The sequence below is a fragment of the Astatotilapia calliptera genome, chromosome 5 (genome assembly GCF_900246225.1).
Source record: "Astatotilapia calliptera chromosome 5, fAstCal1.2, whole genome shotgun sequence".
Lineage (NCBI taxonomy): Eukaryota > Metazoa > Chordata > Actinopteri > Cichliformes > Cichlidae > Astatotilapia > Astatotilapia calliptera.
The window spans coordinates 3,780,117-3,800,971 of record NC_039306.1 but is presented as its reverse complement, the minus strand read 5'-3'; the positions used below and the strand labels follow the sequence as shown (position 1 = coordinate 3,800,971).

General features: G+C 40.6%; 1 protein-coding gene across 3 annotated transcripts; it reads right to left on the bottom strand.

Moving 5' to 3' along the window:
• Positions 1-1,375: 1,375 nt before the first annotated feature.
• rbl1 (retinoblastoma-like 1 (p107)) lies at positions 1,376-20,758 on the bottom strand. 3 transcript variants are annotated; one of them, XM_026166707.1, is made up of 23 exons: positions 20,612-20,758; positions 19,195-20,518; positions 16,942-17,075; positions 16,378-16,581; positions 15,594-15,658; positions 15,290-15,418; positions 14,655-14,818; positions 14,440-14,504; positions 14,191-14,350; positions 13,491-13,657; positions 12,223-12,335; positions 11,896-11,999; positions 10,630-10,767; positions 10,205-10,369; positions 9,342-9,492; positions 9,032-9,259; positions 8,467-8,585; positions 7,698-7,874; positions 7,038-7,109; positions 6,850-6,937; positions 5,541-5,692; positions 5,282-5,446; positions 1,376-4,277 (listed from the first exon to the last, which is right to left on the bottom strand). In XM_026166707.1, the coding sequence occupies exons 2-23, from the start codon at positions 19,354-19,356 to the stop codon at positions 4,083-4,085; spliced, it is 3,117 nt and encodes a 1,038-aa protein (XP_026022492.1). In that variant the 5' UTR covers positions 19,357-20,518; positions 20,612-20,758; the 3' UTR covers positions 1,376-4,082. The 3 variants fall into 3 exon arrangements, with proteins under 3 accessions (XP_026022492.1, XP_026022490.1, XP_026022491.1); XM_026166705.1 differs by having other exon boundaries at positions 8,467-8,657; positions 20,612-20,756; XM_026166706.1 differs by lacking the exon at positions 20,612-20,758 and having other exon boundaries at positions 8,467-8,657; positions 19,195-20,548.
• Positions 20,759-20,855: the final 97 nt, after the last annotated feature.

Here is a 20,855-nt window from a genome sequence, read left to right as displayed (position 1 = left end):
TCATGAGGATGAGGAGAATTAAGATTTTCTTCTTTTCCTCACAGTGTTTGAGTTCTGAGAGACAAGCTGCAGTTTTCTCTGAATACCATTAGAGTAACTTTAATACAAAGCTGCCCTTTGTCAGAATTTCAAGGCACAGCCAAAGAGATCCAGTCACAGTCTTTATAGTTTCGCGTCTGTACACAATCACGGTGGATTTTAAATCAAACGATTAAGATGTGATTGAAGCGCAGACTTTTATCTCTTATTCAAAGAGTTTAGCTTAATATTTGCAAACGAAAACAAACTTGGCAACATTTAACCCAGTCAGGAATTTGAAGAGATAGATTTATGATTGTCAAGGTCTGTCAAAGAGAAACCACCATAAATGGAATTAAAAACAAGGCGCAAAGCACTGTTAACCTCAAGAACAAGAGCCTGAACGGCTATTTCAGCTGCTTTTCTGTTTGGTAGCCATCCTTTGATGAACTGGTTCATCTCACGGAAATATATACACTTTTTTCCCCCTTTGAGACTCAAAGTGAGTCACGTTGTTATATTCTCCTCTGCCCAAAAAAAGACCCCCACCAGCTTCACTCCATAAGAACTACATTCTCCCCCGTCTTTCCTTTTCTTTGCAGTAGTTTCTTCGATTTCTGCTGAAATCTGCACAGCGTGCGGTTTGGTGTTGACTCAAAATTTTCCCTGTTCAGAAAAGAGTGGGCAGCCAGCACTTAACCTGTGACGACAGTCTTCTCTGCTTTCACTGGCATTTGTAAAGTCTGGCTTTTACCTAAAGTGCCCGGCCTGCGGTGTTCACTTTAGAGCCGATCAAAATGTCAGACATTGTCTCAGCATGCGAGCCCGGAGGACAAAGAAGAAAAATATGCCGCATCTCAGCAAATCATCAGAAAATCACAATGAATATATGAAAACAGAAAAAGTGAACAAGTGATGTCTTGAGTTACAGAATAAAACTGAATCTACCAAATAACAGTTGAAGTGTGGTCACTTCCTGACCAGTGGAACCTCACCACAAGGGCCATTTAGTGGTTTTCAGGAGCCTCAACTTACATTATCCAGTCATCCATCACTCTTCTTCTACTTATTCAATTTAGGGTCACAGGAAGGCTGGAGCCTATCCCAGCTGTCCTCGGGCCAGTTAACCTAACATCAGGTCTGGACTGTGGGAGAAGCCGGAGAAAAACCACGGCGGTGCAGGGAGACTCCACCCAGAAAGGCCTCAGCAGCCCGGTGGCCACTCACCCAGGACCTTCATGGTACTGATCACCCCCCCAAGTGATGTGAAAAGTCAAGAATTCACTTTTAAATTATTTTTAAAAATATTTTCACCAAAGAAAATTAAAAAAATGAAATAAGGGGGACACATGAAAGCTAAATTTCACAATGAAGAGTTTTATTATACAAAACTTGACTATTTGTAGAAAATACAAATATCACTGAAGATGACGGGCGACGCCCATCGATCAGTGTTTTTAAGGCCTTCCATAAAACAACTCAACACCTTTTAAATGTTTATTTTACAAAACTTTTTTTTTTAGCAATTATGAAAAAGCCACGGTAGGTAGAAGCTGAGAGACTGATTTCTAACACATCATAGAATAAAGTCGAGTGTAGATACTACACACCTGCGTACAAAAATGCTGCTTCAGCCGAGCAGAACACCTGTAATTACAGCACAACATGGTTCAAACCACAAAATAAAAAGAAACATTAAAACTAATAAAAGACATTTTCTCCACAGAAATCAAGCCTCCAAACAAAGAGGAGACATCTGCAGGAAGTGTAGTGAAAGACATCATCTCAAGGAAACGATACACGGTTTAGACGTTCAACTATTTCAGACATCTGAAAAAGGTTTCAGATACTTCTGCGTTTCCTTTTCTCCACTTATTTTCCTTAATACTGTTATTTATTTGCATATGTACAAAAAAGGCACCAACACAGACAGGCTGAGAGGTCTGACCCTGAAAACTCATGTATAAAGGCTCTCTGAATCAAAAAGTGTTCACATCAGATTTCTCTGAAAGAAGAGAAGGTGTTTATATTTTGTTTGTTTTGGAAATCATGTATGAGAGGTGTGGATGATTAGATACTCCAAATATCAAATATTCTTTGAGTCTGTTAAAACAAAGAAAGGTAATTCCTGCAGTATGAAAGAGAGTTTTAAAGTGCTGAGTCACAAACACGCAAACAGCTGTCGCCACACTGAAAAACAAAGTCTGCTACTACAGCTGCTTAAAGACCAACATCTGACCCCAGACATGTCATCAAGCTGGCTGCATGTGATGCTCAGCTGGCGACTGTAATAAATGAGATGATCACCACCAGGCTCAGTTTACAGGCAGAGTCCACAGTTTGTCTGTTTTTAGGTGGGACTGCGACTGTGAACGACTCCATGGAGATGCCTCACGCTCGCCTGAGAATGACAAGTTACCGCTTGGCTTACAGAGTCCATTGACACAGACGCTACACCGATCGCTGTTACTGAGTGAAGCAATGCAAGAACAAGGCCGCCATATTGTTCAGGAGGCTCTGGGCTTCTAATGCTTTACGTCTGTGAAGGAAGAGGCCTATGCATAATTAAAAATCATCAGAATTTGCTGAAATTTCAACTGATTTTCAAGCAGTTACAAACGCTTGAATAGGTTTACCAAATTTTAGAATCATAGCTGATTATTTTCAGCTCTGTTTTGATGTTAAATATAAAAGTGGGACTTCTCCATCATTGAATCCAGTTTATCTTCCTGTCAAGTACTTTACATGAAAGTTGCAGACGAGGGATTCAGTCTGAAGAGCTGGAGTCCACGATAGTCTTCTGACTTTCTCTTTTAGGAATCTGCACACAGATCTGCAGTTATGTGAACAACGCAGTGCAGGTTAACATATTTATATATCCAGCTACATATTTAACTTTTTAACGCTCGACCGGGTAATTTAGGATGACCACAGCTGACGAGCCAGTTAACATCCTTTATATGTCATAATAAGACTTGTAGCACAGCTTTCATAATAGTATTATAAAAGGTGTTTATCCTTCCTGACATAAGCCAACATTAGCTTATTATAATGCCAGGACATTGATTTAAACAAAAAGTCAGATTAGAGGAAGGATTACTTATTGTTATCTAATCAAACATGTTTCTCAAACAGTAAAATCTGTTAAAAAGAAAAAAAAAAGAAATATATATAATTGGTGCTTTGATTTAGCATCTGTTTCTTTGGAACACCACAGAGCTGAAAAACAACTTTGCTGTTTAGTATAATAATGTGATCCAAAGTCGTTCAGACCTCCTGAATAAGACGGCGGCAGCAGGGATGCATCGTGTAAGCCCCGATTTGGGATCTACATGTATCTAAGGCACACACAGATTTTTCAGCTGCTAGGAACGATTTTAGAAACATTAATCCCTCCATCAACAAAATTTAAAACCAGAACAATTAAAACCGACCTCATTACACATCTTTTTTTTTTTTTTTTTCTCCAGAGGTTTGCGGGAAAGCAAAAACCCTTTCCCTGTGGAATTTCAGGTGCATTACTACAGGTGGCCACTAGGACAAACTGGCAGTAAGTCTGAGTGGAGGCAACTGAACAATTAAAAGCTCAAAGATCAAAAACGGGACCTCTGATTCAAGCGGATTGGTTGATTAAATTAAAGGGGCGGGATTAAAACTGAAAGGAACTGAACGTGAGTCACACCGAGGATTGAACACGAATATAACAAGCACCTCTGTGCAAAGACGTAACGCAACTCTCAGTGAGCGTTTCGCCTCTTGTGTGAGTTTTGTTTCGTGATGTGGATCAAACAATGTGATCGACAGACAGGAAGCAGAACTACAACTTGCTGTGGATAAAACAAGAAAAGCATCAATATCGCTGTGCGTTCGGTGTCTTGTGCCCTTGGATTAAAATCAAATGTGAGACATAAAACAGGCACCTTAGCTTTACGTTTCCTGAAATCAAACACGTCTCTGTGTGTCGCTGGATTTTTCTTTTTGAACCTGAGGAGCCGTTAATCTTAATGCTTCATTACTTTCCTGGCAGAGTTTCAGGTTTGAGTTTCTGTCCCTCTGTCGGCCCATCAGTGACTCTGCCGCTCCGACACGACATCCTGGAGGCGCTTCAGCAGCACATCTGGGCTGCTGCCGTTCTCCGGACACGCCCTCTTACTCGGGGAGTCGCATGCCGACGACATCATGACGTCCCCCTCCATGTTGAAGGCTCTCTTCCTGCTCACGCAGCCCTGCCGGATCATCCGGTTGATGTCTGACAGCTCCTGCAGAGAGGAAAGGACACACTGAAGAATTGCTTCCATTTTATTTTTATAGTGTATTATTGTTAGTTATGAGTTTTAACTGCACTGTGCACTCTCACTAGCTAATACTGTATTATCTAACACTTTCAGATAAAAAAAAAAAAAAAAGAAAAAAAAAGAAATTTCATGGTGTGATTCAGACAAATTCATATTTGTGGATGATATGAATGATAAATGTTTTTTTTTTTTTTAATCTAATCTGTAGAGGATATTTTCCTGGAAGGATTTTTGTAAATCTGGATTTATGTCCCAGCTGTACATCAGAGCTCTTAACACCCTCCCAACACACAAACAGCTATTGATAACGACAACAAACTAGTACAAAACCTTTCATGTATCCTGAGCAGTGTTTAAAACACTTTTTTAATAAACTGTGAGGCTGTTTCTACAGACCATCAACACTTTTTAAGACTTTGTTCTAGATGATGACTGATTACACTGATGAGACCAAGGACCAAGATTTAAATGAGACTAAAATTATCAACAGAAAGTTTAGGAGTTACAGGACCTTACTCGGCTGAAACGGTTAAATACAACAGTCTTTTAGAAGCAAAACCCACCACTCTGCAGCCATCTTTGAAATGCTTCTGGGCACTTATTGTGAAAGGGGAGAGACCCCCAACTATAAATTCACAAGAATATTAGAAGCGCCTGCATATAATCATCACTACAATGTGAATCGAAAAAGATGACTAAAAAGTTTTGGGAAGTTAAACAACACTGAACAACAGACACTTCAGAGAAAAGTGTAAAACAACACATTTCTGTGTCCCAATCAGGCCGAGTGATACAACAGCTATGAAGCACAGAACTGTTTCATCCATTTGGCTCAGAGTCTTCGATGGATGTGCCGTCCTTTACAACCTTATAGAACTAACGGCACATTGTGTTTTATCGCAGATACAGCCCGGTCCTGTTACAGAGACTCTTTGGCGCCATGTGTGTGAGTGACAGTGTGTTCTTGCCTTAGACGGGCTGCTGTTTATCCTGTAGGTGTAGGAGTTCGGCGTGAGACAGCCTGCTGAGTTCTTGTGAGGGGAGACGTAGAGCGAGTGTCTCTGAGAGATCCGGCGAGGAGACAGAGGCTGAGCCCGGACCGACGGAAACGGAGAGAGAGGAGGAGCGTCCGCCTGGAGGAACCGACACAGCCACGTCAAACAAGAACAAACATTCACCCACGCAATAATATCGTTACCTTGGAGACAGGTAACGACAGGAGCGTACCCGGTTATCGCTGGTGGCGTATCGCAGAGCAAAGCTCTTCATCTTCAGGACGTACACAGTGTTGTAAAACTGGATGAGGTCACCACGCTCCTCCTCCCCTCCTGATTGGCTGCAGTTTAAGTTTCCCGAGTGCTGATTGGTTTTCTCTGCAGCTGAAGAGAAAAGCAAATTAACGGTTTTGAGTAATTTATCAAATATCGAGCTCCACTTTTTCCTTCCTCATATCATCAGCTTTTCAGCCAGCTGCTTAAAGTCCTGCTTTTCTATCACTTAACTACATCGTTAATTTCCCTCCACTGTTTCCTCTTCCTGTCATATACCTAAATAGTGGGTTGAATCAATTTTTTACTTTGGGTGGCATAACACAAGCTCTAGTATCTCCTCCTTCGGTCTGATCATACTCGATGTCGTGTTTTTCCTCATGTATTAAAACAAGTTTGTCATTTCTCTATTTCTTTCTTTATTGGGACGTTTTCGTGCATATTTTCAAAGCACTCGTGCCCCAGAATTAGACTGGTCAAATCCCCTCTGATGAGTCCTAATATGGGACCATAACTGAAATAATGTTAAAGCTAATTAGCATTTCTCTCAGTTAATCTAAGGCTGTAGGTTCTCAGCTGGAAAAGGGGGAACTGCCTGATCCAGGTGGGGAGGAAGGAGTAGGTGCTTTAGGTAGAGGAGATGAAGTCTAGCTGGGTGTTGTGCATGAGTGAGGGGAGAGTGAAGCCAGAGAGCTTCAGCTGTGGGCAGTGACCAGTGCACTTCCTATGGACGGTGTCTGGAAGGAGGAGCTCAGTTGAGACAGTTTGAGAATCTGAGACGTTTCCAGGTCTTAGTCAGATTTATCTACTGCAGTTTAAGTATTTTATGTTTGTACAGCATGAGTGTCGGCTGCTGGGGCAGATGGAGGTGGTAGAATACACACAGATGGATGTTCTCAGCTAATACATGTATATTTTTTATTCCCCTGAAGATAACACCATAGACTATATGTCTGATGAAAAGCATATAAAAAAAGATGGATAACGTGTCAGCCATCAGAGCGCCATCTGTAAAAAGTCACAAGTTTACCTGAAGCTTTCAGCGTGTACAAATACATAAATAAATAATAAAGAGAGAATCCCTGACTAACCTCAAACATCTTAAAAGGTTAAATTCAGATATCAAACTGCTGTGCAGAAGATGCTGCCAGTCTTTAAATGCAACAACTGATTAGAAATGTTCATGAAATACGGCTGCCAATAAACACTGCTGCTTTGATGCTACATTAAAGCAAGTCATTAAGAAACATATGTCTGTGAGAGCTTACATTCTCCACCCGAAACAGGATCCACCTCCATGTTTTCATCAGCCACCTGCTCTCTGGGAGTGCGACGCAGTAAGACGCTGCGGTACACCTACATGTATAAACACAGAGTGTAAGAGTGGAGCCTCTACAAACATAACATTACTGATTAAGAGAATCAGTAATTAGCTTGTGTTAAAGGGGTTTCTCACGTGGCTGTTGGCCTGCGGCTGGCTGCGGTAACATTTCATGATGTCCTGGAAGGTGTGAGTGTCTTTGGTGATCTACAAGGAAGGAAGGAAGGAAGGAAGGAAGGAAGGAAGGAGTCAAGAGATGTACAAACAAAATTGATTTCTTAAACTAGACGCCCTGTTCCTTCTAGTAAGTTGTTCTGGAGAAATATCACGTTAATACACAGGTGATTCTAAACTCAGGTATCCTTACCTCTACTACAAGCACATGTTTCTTTTGTTCTAGTAGTTGAATTTCCAGCAGTGGAAAAGAAACTTGGGCTCAATTATGAAAAGAACAAATGAACAGGATACATACACACTACTGCGATGATGTGACACAGTTGATGCTGCTCAAACTTTCAGCTGGGCTTCATTTGCAAGGTTAGTAACAGCCTGCATGTATTAAATGTATTCTCCATCGGAGAAACTATACTGACAGCTAAGACAGCTAAAGGATAAAAGGTTGTGAATAAACTGTCTGCTTTTCTCTGGCTGACTCAGCCTGGTTTTCCTGCAAAACAGTGCTAAAATGCCAGAAAGACATTTCCCAGCAAGCCAGCGCAGCAGCCTCAGGCGGTTTAAAAACAGCTGCCATACGTTCTTCTTAATTAAATGTGAAGTTTTTCTCCAGGTTCTCACCTTGGAAATGATGTAAATGCTGCACAGCAGCAGCTGGTCGAGGTGCCGGTCCTTCATCAGATCGGTACAGTGGACCAGAGAGTGCTCGAAACAAGTCCAGATTTTCCCTCGCAGATCGGACGAGATGTCCAGCTTCACACACAAATCCCTCAGACGTACGCTAGCCAGGTGATACACCTGCAAGGGCAGAGGGACGAGATTTATATGTCCTGCAAATTTCATAATTCATCATTTCCAGCTGCTGTACAAGTAGAAAAATAAAATGTCAAAGATAAATGTATGGAGGGCAGTGGCTAATGCAGCTCATGTTACTCGAGTAAACATCTTAAAACTGAAAAGTATTTAGTTCTTACTTATTTTCATATTCAGAGAGAATGAAACTGTATTACTCTAACCACCAGTGTAATGCATGACATACAAAGTTCTGATCAAAGATCTGAAAGAGACATTTTATGTGAACAAAAATACAAATAAAAAAAGGGCTCTGTTTTTTTTTTGAGCGGGAAGGAGGAAAAAGAAATCAAGAGATTAAATCTGAATTGTTGGTTGTAGCTCTAGTGGGATGTTTATCATCTAAACTGGAACCTGTATTATGTTCTGCATATTTTAAGGTTTATTTATTAATGCGTTTCTTTCCCAGACAAAAAGAGTAGAGTGATCAGGTTATAGAAACATAACAATATCAAATTCTAAATTCTTAAATTTATAACTAGAGATTTTTATGAAACCAGCCTGTCGTAAAATGTCACACTCCTTTCACAGTCTGTACCTTCCTGAAGAAGAGAGCGAGTGATCCTGTGCGTCTTGGTCGTCCATTTCCTGCTTGGGTATCAGAGGTCGTGGCAACGGCGGTGGGCCGGCTCGGGGAGGCGGTCAGCAGGAACTGAGCTGTGATGGGAGCAGAAGAATCACACGGCTGAACCGGGATCAGCGTGATGGTGCGGTCAGTGTTATTTGTACCTGCAGATATTCCCACAAACAGATGTTTAGCAGGAAAAACCAACTGCCTGAACGTTTATGTGGACTTATTTTAGCAAAGAAAACTATCAGCATGTCAGGGATAGAGGCTTAAATCCATGTCCAGCATCAGAGCAAGGTACTAACACCGTCTCAGTTTGAGGGTTTGACCTTCTTCTGTATGGAGCCTGAATACTCTGTGTAAAGAAATGCAAATGCGAATGCTCCAAGTCTCTGTTTTTGGTGGCAGTTCAGCTTATTCAGTGCCAGGGAGGTTTAAAAAAAGAAATAAATAAAAAATATGTAATTTTATCCTGTTTTGGCTGATGATGCAACCATGACAACAGTGAAACAGGAATGGTGTAAGGTGTAAGCACCTGGCAGTGGGATACTCAGGACGGTGGTTTGTGTCCCCTGTCCTGCGATCTTCAGGGTGCTGCTTGTGCCAAAGGTCAGCCTCTTTGCTGGAGAGGACATTGGGCTTAAGCCGGCGTTCAGGCCTGGTGACGGAGCTGGTGGGTCGTCACCGAAGAGACGCCGTTTCGCGCTGCCAGCTGCAGGAGAGCTGTACCTGTCATGTACGGACAGTGGAGAGGGAGGCACATCTGGAAGAGGTGAAGAGAAAACAAAAAATTTAACATTAAGTTACAAAAACAACCTGAAGACCCGCCCGGCTTAGAGACCCACCTTTACGGGCGCTGCCCAGGCCGGACCTGAACTCCCTGATGCGGGGATGGATGATGGGTGAGAGGGCCACCATGGGCAGGTGGGACTGCCCTCCACTGACAGAACAAGATCCAGAAGCAGAACCTGTGTCAAGACTGGAGGAAAAATTCACCTGCAGAAAGAGATGAGATTTAGTGTTTATTGAAGACTTCTCTAAACAGAGTTTTACATGTTTTTCTTTCCTACTCTTGGCTCTTCATATCAATTAGAGTGACACACAAGCCCCGCCCACCTGTTAGTTATGCGTTTCAACTGCACTGTGCACTCCCAACTTCCTGAATCTGATATGCTCTTATCTAATACTGTATTATCTAACACTTTCAGATAAAAAAAAAAAAAAGAGAGAAATTTCATGTTGTGATTCAGACAAATTCATATTTGTGGATGATATGAATGGTAAATGTTTTTTCAACTTGAAAGTTGACAGTTACAGAAAAAGTAACATTTTCCCCCCATACAATTGATGATCTCAGGAGCTGCACCAAGTTCTCAACATGTGATTCATGCAAAGCTGCTCCAGTAGAGTCCAAAGATAAAATTATGAAGCTGGAAATTAGTCTAATAGCTCCCACTTCAGTGATTTCCTATGTAAATCTTTCTTCACTTGCCTCTTGGCCTCATAGTCTTCACCAGTATTGTGTTTATGGGACTGATCCTCTTTATGATGAAAAATTAGACTTGAGACATTTTATGTTTATTAAAATTTCTATTTGAGCCTTTAGAGACAAATTATGCAAAGCACATTGAGAGAGCTTGTATTTCTAGACAGTTTGGAGGTTTTTATCAATATTATAATTATTATGGATTATGTGTGTTCCTCTGACCTCCTCCACTGTGGGAACCTTGTTCCCTGCAGCCTGCAAGGCGCTCCACAGGGCAGAGTCTGTGGTCCACGCCCTGCACTCCAGAACCTGCTCCTCGATGGAGTTCAGATGTTTCACCATGTCTCTGGACAGGCCCTCCTCGGAGCGGATAAACACCTCGATCACCTGTGCACACAAACACACTAAATCAATCCAGAGTGGTGAAAAACCCCAAACTGCTTGGGGAGAGGACAGGTTTTATTTACTCATCAATCCGGAAACAGGAGCTGTTCATTTAAACATCTGTACTGCATCTGGTTTAATGACTTTAAGCAGATGCAACACAGATGGAAATTGATTTTAGTGGTCTAGATATTTTTTTTTTTAACCCTTTATTCAGCAAAGGTTGTGTGTGTGTGTGCGCGTGTGCTCTAAGCGTCTATTACCTTAAAGAAGTAGAAAGGAACCTGTTTGAAGACACTGATGATCCAAGGAAAGGTCCTCTGGGAGCTGTAGGCGAACAGCACCACCTCCAGACAGCACGCCATCAGGGAACAGTGGAAGATATCCTGCTCCAGCAAAACCTGACAACACAAACACACCTTTAAACTTGAGCCAGAGACTCTACAGACATCTGTGTTAGCATTCTTCTGTGTTTTCACTACAGTCTGGCTTGCTGCCCGGGTTTTGGGGGTGCTCGATAGGGCTGGGCCATATTATACCGTTCACGGTAATACCGGTATAATGTTAGGCAACGATAGGAAAATGAAATATCGCGATAGAATGGGAGTAAAACGCGCATGCGCAGTGCCTTTGTTTTCATACGCACATGGCCGACTGTTGAGGAACCAGAATTGGTTTGTAAAAATGGTGCAACTTCCATGATGTGGAACTGGTTTGGTGTTTGTCCGTCAGATACACAACAAAGCACATTTTTTTGCAGAACATGCAAGCGGCCGTTGTTATTGTCGTATTTGTCGGACTAAGATGCTCTTAAATCTGGGAGTAATCTGGGTCCCAAACTCCGTATATTTGACTTCAGGTCAAACGAACACTGCAGCATCACTGAGAGTTGAAAACTGTCTAAATTATTTCATCTTTAATAAAACGATCAGCATTGCTGCTTTACCAGGTGTAACTATGAAGTTTAACTTCCAGGCATCCATGAAAACAAAAGTTATTACATTTAACGGAGTTAGAAGTTAGCAGGAAGCTAGCGGGAGTTAGCTCGCTAGTTTCGCTAGTTACCTAAGCATGATATAGCATGTTCTGACTGAGAGATTTCTGAAAAAATTCAAACGTACAGCTCTGCTATCAATTCCAACATAAATGAAGACAGGAAACTAAACAGTGGTGACGTTTGTAGGGTTACTGAAGTTGGGCTAGCTGGTATATAATGATGTGCTACGTGATCGCTAGCGACACAGCTATGTTAGCATAACATAAGCAGTGAAGCTGGAGGACGAACACTAACACTTTTCCACTTATAAAAGTTAACGTGAAGGTTCTTCATGGTTAGAGACAAATGCAATCGCATGGCAGGATGCTGTAAACGGACCAAACTTCAGTCAGGAGAACAACTGAGATAATCCATCCACAATACGAGGTTAGTCATTAATATACTGCAACAACATGGGAATAGGATAGTAAAAATGACTTGTGGTGTGCGAGTGGCTCATTATTGTATGAAACACGCTCTGACTGCTGCTTACGCTCATGTCTCTGCCAGGCAGCCGTCTGGTCTCCTGGACCATGACGTTCTCCAGGATCTTGTAGTAGAGGATCTCAGCCAGCTTTAGACGGTTCTCTGCAAAGTCTGGAACAAAAGACACACATGCATTTATGCTTTACAGGGATTTTGGTGAGTCTGACAGCCAGCATAGTTTAATTAATACTATTTTAATTCATACTGCAGAAAAATGATTCAGTGATCGGAGTAGAAAAGTGCACAACAGTGAGATTCCATTAGTCATCACCAAAAACCTCTCGTCTGTTAAACACTGAAGACACCTCTCCTCAAACCACCGTCTGTGTTCTACCTATATGAGAGCCAGGCGTGTCCTCCAAGTCGTTGGTGTAATGTTCTTTGAAGGTTTGTCCCAGTGTCTTCACTCGGGTCAGTATGGACTCTGTGGGATCTCTGGAGCAGGACCTTCAATAAGAACAAAGGCAAAACAAATGTTTTTACATTATTGAGTATAGAAAACACCACAAAGGGACTGAGTGATACTGGTTTCAGGATCATGCGTCTTATGAAAAGCGCATTATTGTAACATTTGTTTCTGTAAACTCTTGTGTTATTCTTGGTTATGTCTCGTGCTTTCATCTACTGGAGGATGTAACTGTGACTCAAAAGAAATGTTCAAAGGATTTTTAATGATTCAGAAATATATGAAAATAGATCCATGGTAACTGAATGCTTACAGTCCATTTCACTAATATTCAAACTCTTATTGTTTTTTTATTTCTCTTAAATGATACATGAATTGCCACTAAATATTAAATACTTAATAATAATAATAATAATACTACTACTACTACTACTACTAATAATAATAATAAATATTAGCCTTTTTTAAAAAATCTGTCTGAGAATTCAAGCTTTTCAAGATGAGGATTTTCTCATCTTACATTTCCCTACCTGCAGGCTAATCAGGGTGATGTTGTAGTTATCTACAGTATCATTCAGCTGAGTAATGACACCTTTCATTGTGTAGTACAATAGACCGCAGCTTCAGTGTCTTACACTGCAGCTGATAACAGATATCCTAATCGTCCTGGCACAATCACACCAAAACAAACCGGTTCATTTCCTGCTATACTGAGTTCATTAGCTAGCAACTGGAGTCCAAAATGGTAGAGTAGGAACAGGATGCTGGTGAAACTTACATATGGTAGCATTTCATAAACAATTTAAGAAACTCCTACTACATGCACATGCCCCACATTGCTCTGACCCCTCCCACCACAAGGTTCAAAGACTCTACAGACAAGAGGAGGTGGGGATCAAAGAGTCCTGCTCAAAACACCCTGACAGAAAAACTAAAAATGACTGAGTCAAACAATTTTACTCATAAAACCACAGACTAATGATCATGATTGAATCACTTTTTCTCCTTTTTCCTCTACTCTTTACTCACACTGTTAAATCTACAGTATACAGTCTTTCTCCTCTAATTTAAATGTATTCCTTTCACTATTTTCATGCTCAAGATAAGTACAGTACAGTACGAGTCTGAAGTTTGGACACCCTTTCACTGGTGCTGTAGTTCTGCAAAGACAAATAAAAAGAAGAAAAAAGACTGACTTGAAGATCTGCATCAGATGGTCACTGGGGGCCGTCCTTAAACCAGCCACCATGCTCTGCAGCCTGCTGACACTCTGTGTCGCCGAGGAGACGGGAGTGACGAGCAGGTCCTTCTCCTTCAGGTACACTCGTCCGGTCAGAGGGGTGGAGGGGGCGAGAGAGGCAGACTGCATAGAGAGAGGGAGAGAGTAAATTTCCTTGAAGTAACACCACAATGGTTTTTTCCATCTCTGTGACTTTTTATTGAGTTCGCTGATCCAGGTTTGAATCAAAGAAGGATCACACTTTTTGTAGTTGAGCTTTAGATTGCTGCTTCATATCAGATCTACTCCTTTGTTGGCTGCTTTTAAATCCGTGCTTAAAGACAAAATAGTTCATCCTGGGCTGGGCCCATTTATTCTTTATTTAAACTACATTAAAAGTAAAAGCAGTGGTTTTCCTGTTATTCCTTTTATTTTCTTAGTAATTTACTAACATTGGTCAATAATTGTTGCTTTAATACAAACTTTATCAAATGGATTTTGCATTCACCTCGCACTTTATTATGAAAACCTCGATTATTTAAATCGAAAATCACTTTTTCTTCTCAGTCTTATGTTTGATTTACTGGTGACCTGGTATTTTCTGGCAGGTGTTTCAAATCTTTTGTTGGTGACTATACCTTCAGTGTGTGTTGTTAATGGTGTGTGTGTGTGTTTACCTTCTCCACATGTTGCTGCAGCTGTTGGCTGGCAGGTGGCTCCTGAACGATCTTCCTTGGAGTGCCGATCTCCTCGTCGGCATCGGCTCCCAGAAACACTCGCTCATCGAAGTCTCCCACCGTCAGCACATACTCCTCATACTCCCTGTTTATGGCTTTACTGCAAACACACACATAAATGGATCTACATTTCTAAAACAGAAAGAAGAGGGAAGAGCACAAGCTGTTTTCTGTTCTCTTGTTGCTCACTTGTTATCGATGAAGTTCTGAGGATCCAAGAGTTCAGTCAAAAGCTCATCGTGACCTTTCAGGATCTGATTGGTGAGAAATGTGAGGTAGCAGCAGATTGGAGGGAAACAAAATTACTGCTTGAAAAAAATTAAAAATAAATAATGAAAAAAGCTGGAAAAGAACTGTAATGATTAAACACATGTATGCATGTGTTTAGGATAAATCGAATGCACCTGTTTCTGAAAGAGCTTCTGTATGTAAGGTTTGAAGTAGTGCTGCTTGATGCCTTTAGCCTCCACCACCAGCCCGTCGTGGAGCTCGCACAATCTCTCCAACACACATGGAGGAGGCTCATCAGAGGAAATATGTCCATCAGCACGGTACGCAGCAGGCAGACCTGCACACAGACACACAAATGAACCAATGTACTGTGAGGGTACTGGAGCAACAACAGCCTGTTCCAAAAAGCAGGTTTAGTGAAAACTCTGAGCTACTCGATCCTAAGATTACATTTTCTGCTTGATAAAACCTGATTTTAGATTTTGTGATCCTCAGCTGCTCAGAGTTTATTCCCCAAACTGAATTTCCCGAGAAGCAAATCAGTGTCTCACTGTACAAACGTAAAACACTGATCATATAAAAGGAATTTGTCATGTTGTGATTAATCGCCCTGATGTAACATTTCTGATCACAGCTGTAAAAGTGTAAACAATGATCAGCTGTTTAGGAAACAAAAACCTGAGGAGTTAATCAATGTAGAGCTTTCTGGGAATGCATTGTGGAAAAGATAACACATAACTGAAAGTTTTAAAAATCGGTCTTGCAATTAGTCTAAAAACGCTTTGAGACAACCACACAGGTCCCCCACCTCTGAACGTCGGGTTGATGAGGTCTTTCCTGTTGGCACAGAGCAGAGCATTTCCAAACACCAAGTCCAGACAGCAGAGAAGCAGGTGGTACGAGTTCACCAGGTCATCCCCAATCATACGGAAGTTCCCTTCACAAACAGAAACACACAGTTACATCATATATCATGGCTGTAATGAATAATAATTATTTTAGTAGCTGTATTTAAAGAAACTAAAACTGAGAAAAAAAATTTAGCACATAATTATTTGTGAAATCAGTTATTCGAAAATGTAAAGTGTCCTTTCAAGCTTAGTAGTGGGTACCTTTAGTGTAGACAAACAGAGTCCAGCAGAATTTGAACACATCACTGATGTGACAGGGCAGCCGCCTGCAGACCCAGAGAGAGGACACGGTCATGCTGTGTGTATTGACTAAATGTGACAACGAGAATAAAATCTCTGCGTTTCCAGACTGAAGGCTGGTGACTAAGTGTGTGGTCAGAGTAACTAACCAGAGGCAAAGATGGTATGAGACAAGATCACAAAAAACAAAACAAAAACGACCCTGTGTCCAAAATCAAATGTGTTCTATCTTTCTGGTATGAGCTGCTGTTGACAGGAGGAAAGCATACCTCTGATAAACAGGAGAGCTTTTAAGAGAATTTGTCCTCTGTGATGTTCATACGGCTACATGAATTAACCAGCATTAGTGAAATTTAGGACTAAAAGGACGTCCTGTCCTCTCTGGGCTTAAAGTCACCAATAAAGTGAATTTGTGAAATTTACAGAAGCTTCTGCTAAAGACAGCCCATGTTTAGCATGGAACTACGCATTTAAATAAAGTGAAAATCCCTTCATTATTATTGCTCAGGTGCTTTTTTTACATGAAGCTCTAAAATACATTCACTACAAAATTAAATCTATAGTAAGCAAATTTATAGCTAAGCAGTGTCGAAAACTGAATGTACTTTAATATAATTTGCACTGCAAAGTCAGGCATCAGAAGGATTTAAAGCAAACACCTTCAAACTTAAATCTTAATACTTTAGATATAGAACTTTACAAGAATGTTAACCAAGGGTTAGACCAGCAGCTCCGTGTGTGTTACCTGTGCTTCCTGCTGCGTGGTTGCCGTGGCGGGTCGGTTCCCTGCGGATTCTGAAACATGTCCATGAAGATGGGTTCAAACTTGCGGAAAATCACCGTGGAGACCTCAAAGTTGCGTTCCAGGCGCTCCATTCGGAGCCTGAAGTCCTGCGAGAGCTTGGACATGTCGGCCCACTTCCTCATCTTGGAGAAGAACTGGATCAGACTGAGGAAGGGACAGAACAAGCAGAAGTGTACATGTTCAAACACAAAACAATGGAGGATAGGCTCCCATTAAAACTTAACTGGAAATGTTGTAACACACTTTTTAAAGGATTTCAGTTTGTAAACATTCATCGTTTATGGTCACATTTTTCTACAGATAATACAGAAAAATCTTTCACTTTCTGTGTTATCTGTAAAGAAGACACTGAATCTGAGTCTTTTCTTCACCATCAGTCATCTAAAACCAGGTAAGTTACCACCTCATAATTTATTCGGCACACTGATGTTTTCACTGCTTTATCAGTTGCTACATTTTTCTTAAACTGCACAGTCAGGTCACGCAGAGCTGACAGAGATTCACCTGAGTTTCGAGGAGCGAAGAATCCTGGTCAGCGAGACACAGTTTCCCTCCATCAGCCCTTTGCCCACTGTGGGAGTGGACCCCTTCCTGCAGGCTGAATACAGCGAACATGCTAGCCAGTGTACAACATCTCCCTGCAGAGAAACAGCAACACAACATTTACACATCTGTCTTTGATACATAACATAAACAGAAAGCTTTGTGATCAAACAGCTGCGTGATGCACAATCATATTCATCTTTTTAGTCAAGAAACATCAAACTGATCAGAAAACATTTTGCTGTTACAGCTTCATAAATATGAATTAGGAATCAACATTATACTTATAAGAGTGTGTCTGTGTTTTTAAAAAATATCCTTTCCTGCTTTTATCCATGTTTAAATTTTTGGATTCTACTTAAGTTTTAATAATAATAAATTTTATTTAAAAGCACCTTTCAAAACACTCAAGGACACTTTACAGAACAAATAAGACAAGCATGAAAACAGGAAATGAACACAATAATGAAACAAAGTTTAAGAGCATGGAGTAGTTACACAGAGTAGGCTATCTTTGCATGACTCACGGTTTCAAATAATTCCCATTTATTGTTTTTCATTTTAATTTTCAATAAACAACATTGCCATGAATTTTATGCATTTAAATGAATAAAAAAAATCTAAAATTTCATCAGTGGTGCATCCCTATACCACAAGCACTCTTTAAATTACTGCACAGCTTTACCCACCCACACTAGTACAGGGAGTGCAGAATTATTAGGCAAGTTGTATTTTTGAGGAATAATTTTTTTATTGAACAACAACCATGTTCTCAATGAACCCAAAAAACTCATTAATATCAAAGCTGAATGTTTTTGGAAGTAGTTTTTAGTTTGTTTTTAGTTTTAGCTATTTTAGGGGGATATCTGTGTGTGCAGGTGACTATTACTGTGCATAATTATTAGGCGACTTAACAAAAAACAAATATATACCCATTTCAATTATTTATTTTTACCAGTGAAACCAATATAACATCTCCACATTCACAAATATACATTTCTGACATTCAAAAACAAAACAAAAACAAATCAGCGACCAATATAGCCACCTTTCTTTGCAAGGACAAGGTAGCTCTGAAATATGGCCAAACTGGTGGCAAGTGGCATCTTGGCAGCTGCATGCTTGACTTTTCTCAGTTCATGGGCAGTTATTTTGCGCCTTGGTTTTTCCACACGCTTCTTGCGACCCTGTTGACTATTTTGAATGAAACGCTTGATTGTTCGATGATCACGCTTCAGAAGCTTTGCAATTTTGAGACTGCTGCATCCCTCTGCAAGATATCTCACTATTTTTGACTTTTCTGAGCCTGTCAAGTCCTTCTTTTGACCCATTTTGCCAAAGGAAAGGAAGTTGCCTAATAATTATGCACACCTGATATAGGGTGTTGATGTCATTAGACCACACCCCTTCTCATTACAGAGATGCACATCACCTAATATGCTTAATTGGTAGTAGGCTTTAGAGCCTATACAGCTTGGAGTAAGACAACATGCATGAAGAGGATGATGTGGACAAAATACTCATTTGCCTAATAATTCTGCACTCCCTGTATACAAGAACAGGCTTGACATAAACAAGTTAAGCGTCTTTATGTTTATAAAAAAAAAATTCATGACCAAGGTCAGTGGTAACAATACGTTTCCCCCTTTTTGTTATTCAGTCCAAACCCTGATATGACCAAAGACTGGTTCTGGACAGTAGTTACATTCAATAAATAAAACATTACGATTACTCTAGTGTCTACTTTATCAGAAACTCACGCCATCACAGCAACCCAAACAATAAACAACATATGACAACAACAGCTCAACAAAATAAATGCCAAATAAATCTATATACGCTGTCTTTAGTCTCATCTATTTTTAGTTTATTATATTGTATAAATTTAGCTTGATCCAGCTGATACCTGCTGTAGCACTAAAGCTTCCCTTGGACATTAAGTATTTTTGCATTACAGAGGCTGAAACCAGGGGTGACTCTGACACAGGAATAAATCAGCACGATCATTTTACTGGCAATATAATTAGTTCATAAACAGTGGCGATCGACTAACCGGTGCGACTCCAGCGTGGAAAGTAAAAACAGAGCCCTTTAACTGCTGTATTCGTGTCCGGGTCTAGCATTCACTACACATGAAAATTAATCTACAGTAATGAGCTTAGCAGGAGTCTGACTCAATAAACAGCTACTGACTATTTAGAGGACATTATTCACCTCCAGAGTATATGTATTCCATATGGCAGTAAAGTTGTCCATAGCTTCTGTGGCCGTCTGTTCGTCCATGTTCAGCTCCTGACACAACGTCTCCAAACTCCTCCGCACCGAGCTCTCCTCCATCCTGCTCGACTCCGAATCCGAAGACTCTTCGCCCCGCATCCGCGACAGGTATAATTTCAACCTGAGTTCAAATCTAAAAAACAAAACACAGCGCCCCTCTTTCCCACTGCCAAACAACACAGCCCACCAACTTGTTCAGGACACAACAACTTCCGTTATCAGTCCCCCACAATGCAGCGCGTTGGCGCGAAAACTTCACGACCCGGACCAATCAGAGGCGAGGGGAGCGTCGGTCCTGAGCTGTTCGCCCAACCCCCTGTCACAAGCTGAAAGCTCGTGCTCAGCAGACGCTCTGGCTCTTTGCTTTCAGCAAATTAATGTTCAGTTAATTTATTTTAAATTTTGATTATTGGTAGTGATGGGTAGATGAGGCCTCGTGAAGCGTTTCAGCACATTCCCCAAACTGTATCGATACTGTGTCGACACAGTGTTGCTGTTTTGCTCCATACTGTCACCTGCTGGACTTTAAGTATCATTGCAGGCAACTTACTTGAGACTCACAACAGGCACTGATTCAATGACCTAGTCATACTTGTATACACTGTGAGGTATTGTACTTTCCATGGAATCATTTTATAATTTTTACATTGCAAATATTGTAGACATCTTTAAAATATATTGTGAATGACATTAAGTGAAAATTAAAATGAAGGTATTGTGAATGTAACATTACCCATTTAAATGTATTTGACTCAGAGTTTATTATAAATTTCTATTCAGAAAAACAAGTTTATCCAATGTTTTTGCATTCAGTCCATTGCGTTTTTGGACACCATTTCCTCAGCTCATAGGGCTCAGATGGAGCTGGGGTACACAAAAACTGTAAACCCGGGTGGAAAAGGTTCGGATAAGATGTCTTCCTATTTCCCCAGTACGTTAAAGGATCCTCTGATCTTGGAATGTTTCTCTCCAACACTCTCCACAATACTAAGGGATTGTCTTTTATAAAAAAAATAAATAAAAAAATTCAGGACTGCCTGGTCAAAAACAGTCTTCCTAGATGCTTGATTTCAAAAATAATAAAACATATATTTATGAAAAAAAATGATGATAATGCTGCTCAATGTCTATATAGGCCTACCTGTGTTATTCTCGGTGTGTTTGTCTCCTCATTTTCATGTTTGGCTCTGTAATGCCTAAACATTGAGGAGGTGCTTTTGTTTGTGTAAGAAAGCTCCGCAGAACAGATGCGACATTTAACCTGCATAAAATGAAATAAATACTTTACACTGCAGGTCACATTGCTGTTTTTCCTATTCTGATAGATTACACTAAAACAAAGACAGACAGTTACCTTCTTTGCAGTTAAAAGATTGAAATGATCCCACACAGCAGAAACTTTTCTTTTTCTTTTGGGCTCCATTTTTTATGGAGAGATGTGTATTATCTGTTTCTTTGCGAGAGTAATTTTGTTTGTTTTTTGGTGGTGACTCATTCCGTTGACAGATGCAGATGTGGTACCTTTTAAACACAGTTTAGGGCGTTGGCAATGAGCGATACAGCAGCTGTATCGATCACGTGACTTTTTCTTAAAGCGA

Bases quoted from the DNA above. Each gene is read 5' to 3' on its own strand.
- rbl1 (XM_026166705.1), bottom strand. From the start codon at position 19,356: ATGCGGGGCGAAGAGTCTTCGGATTCGGAGTCGAGCAGGATGGAGGAG. The intron at 14,505-14,654 runs GTGCATTCGATT...CTCACCAATCAG, and splicing joins AGAAGCTCTTTCAGAAACAG to ATCCTGAAAGGTCACGATGA. The intron at 12,336-13,490 runs GTCAGTCTTTTT...TTCTTATTGAAG, and splicing joins CATCTGATGCAGATCTTCAA to GTCCTGCTCCAGAGATCCCA.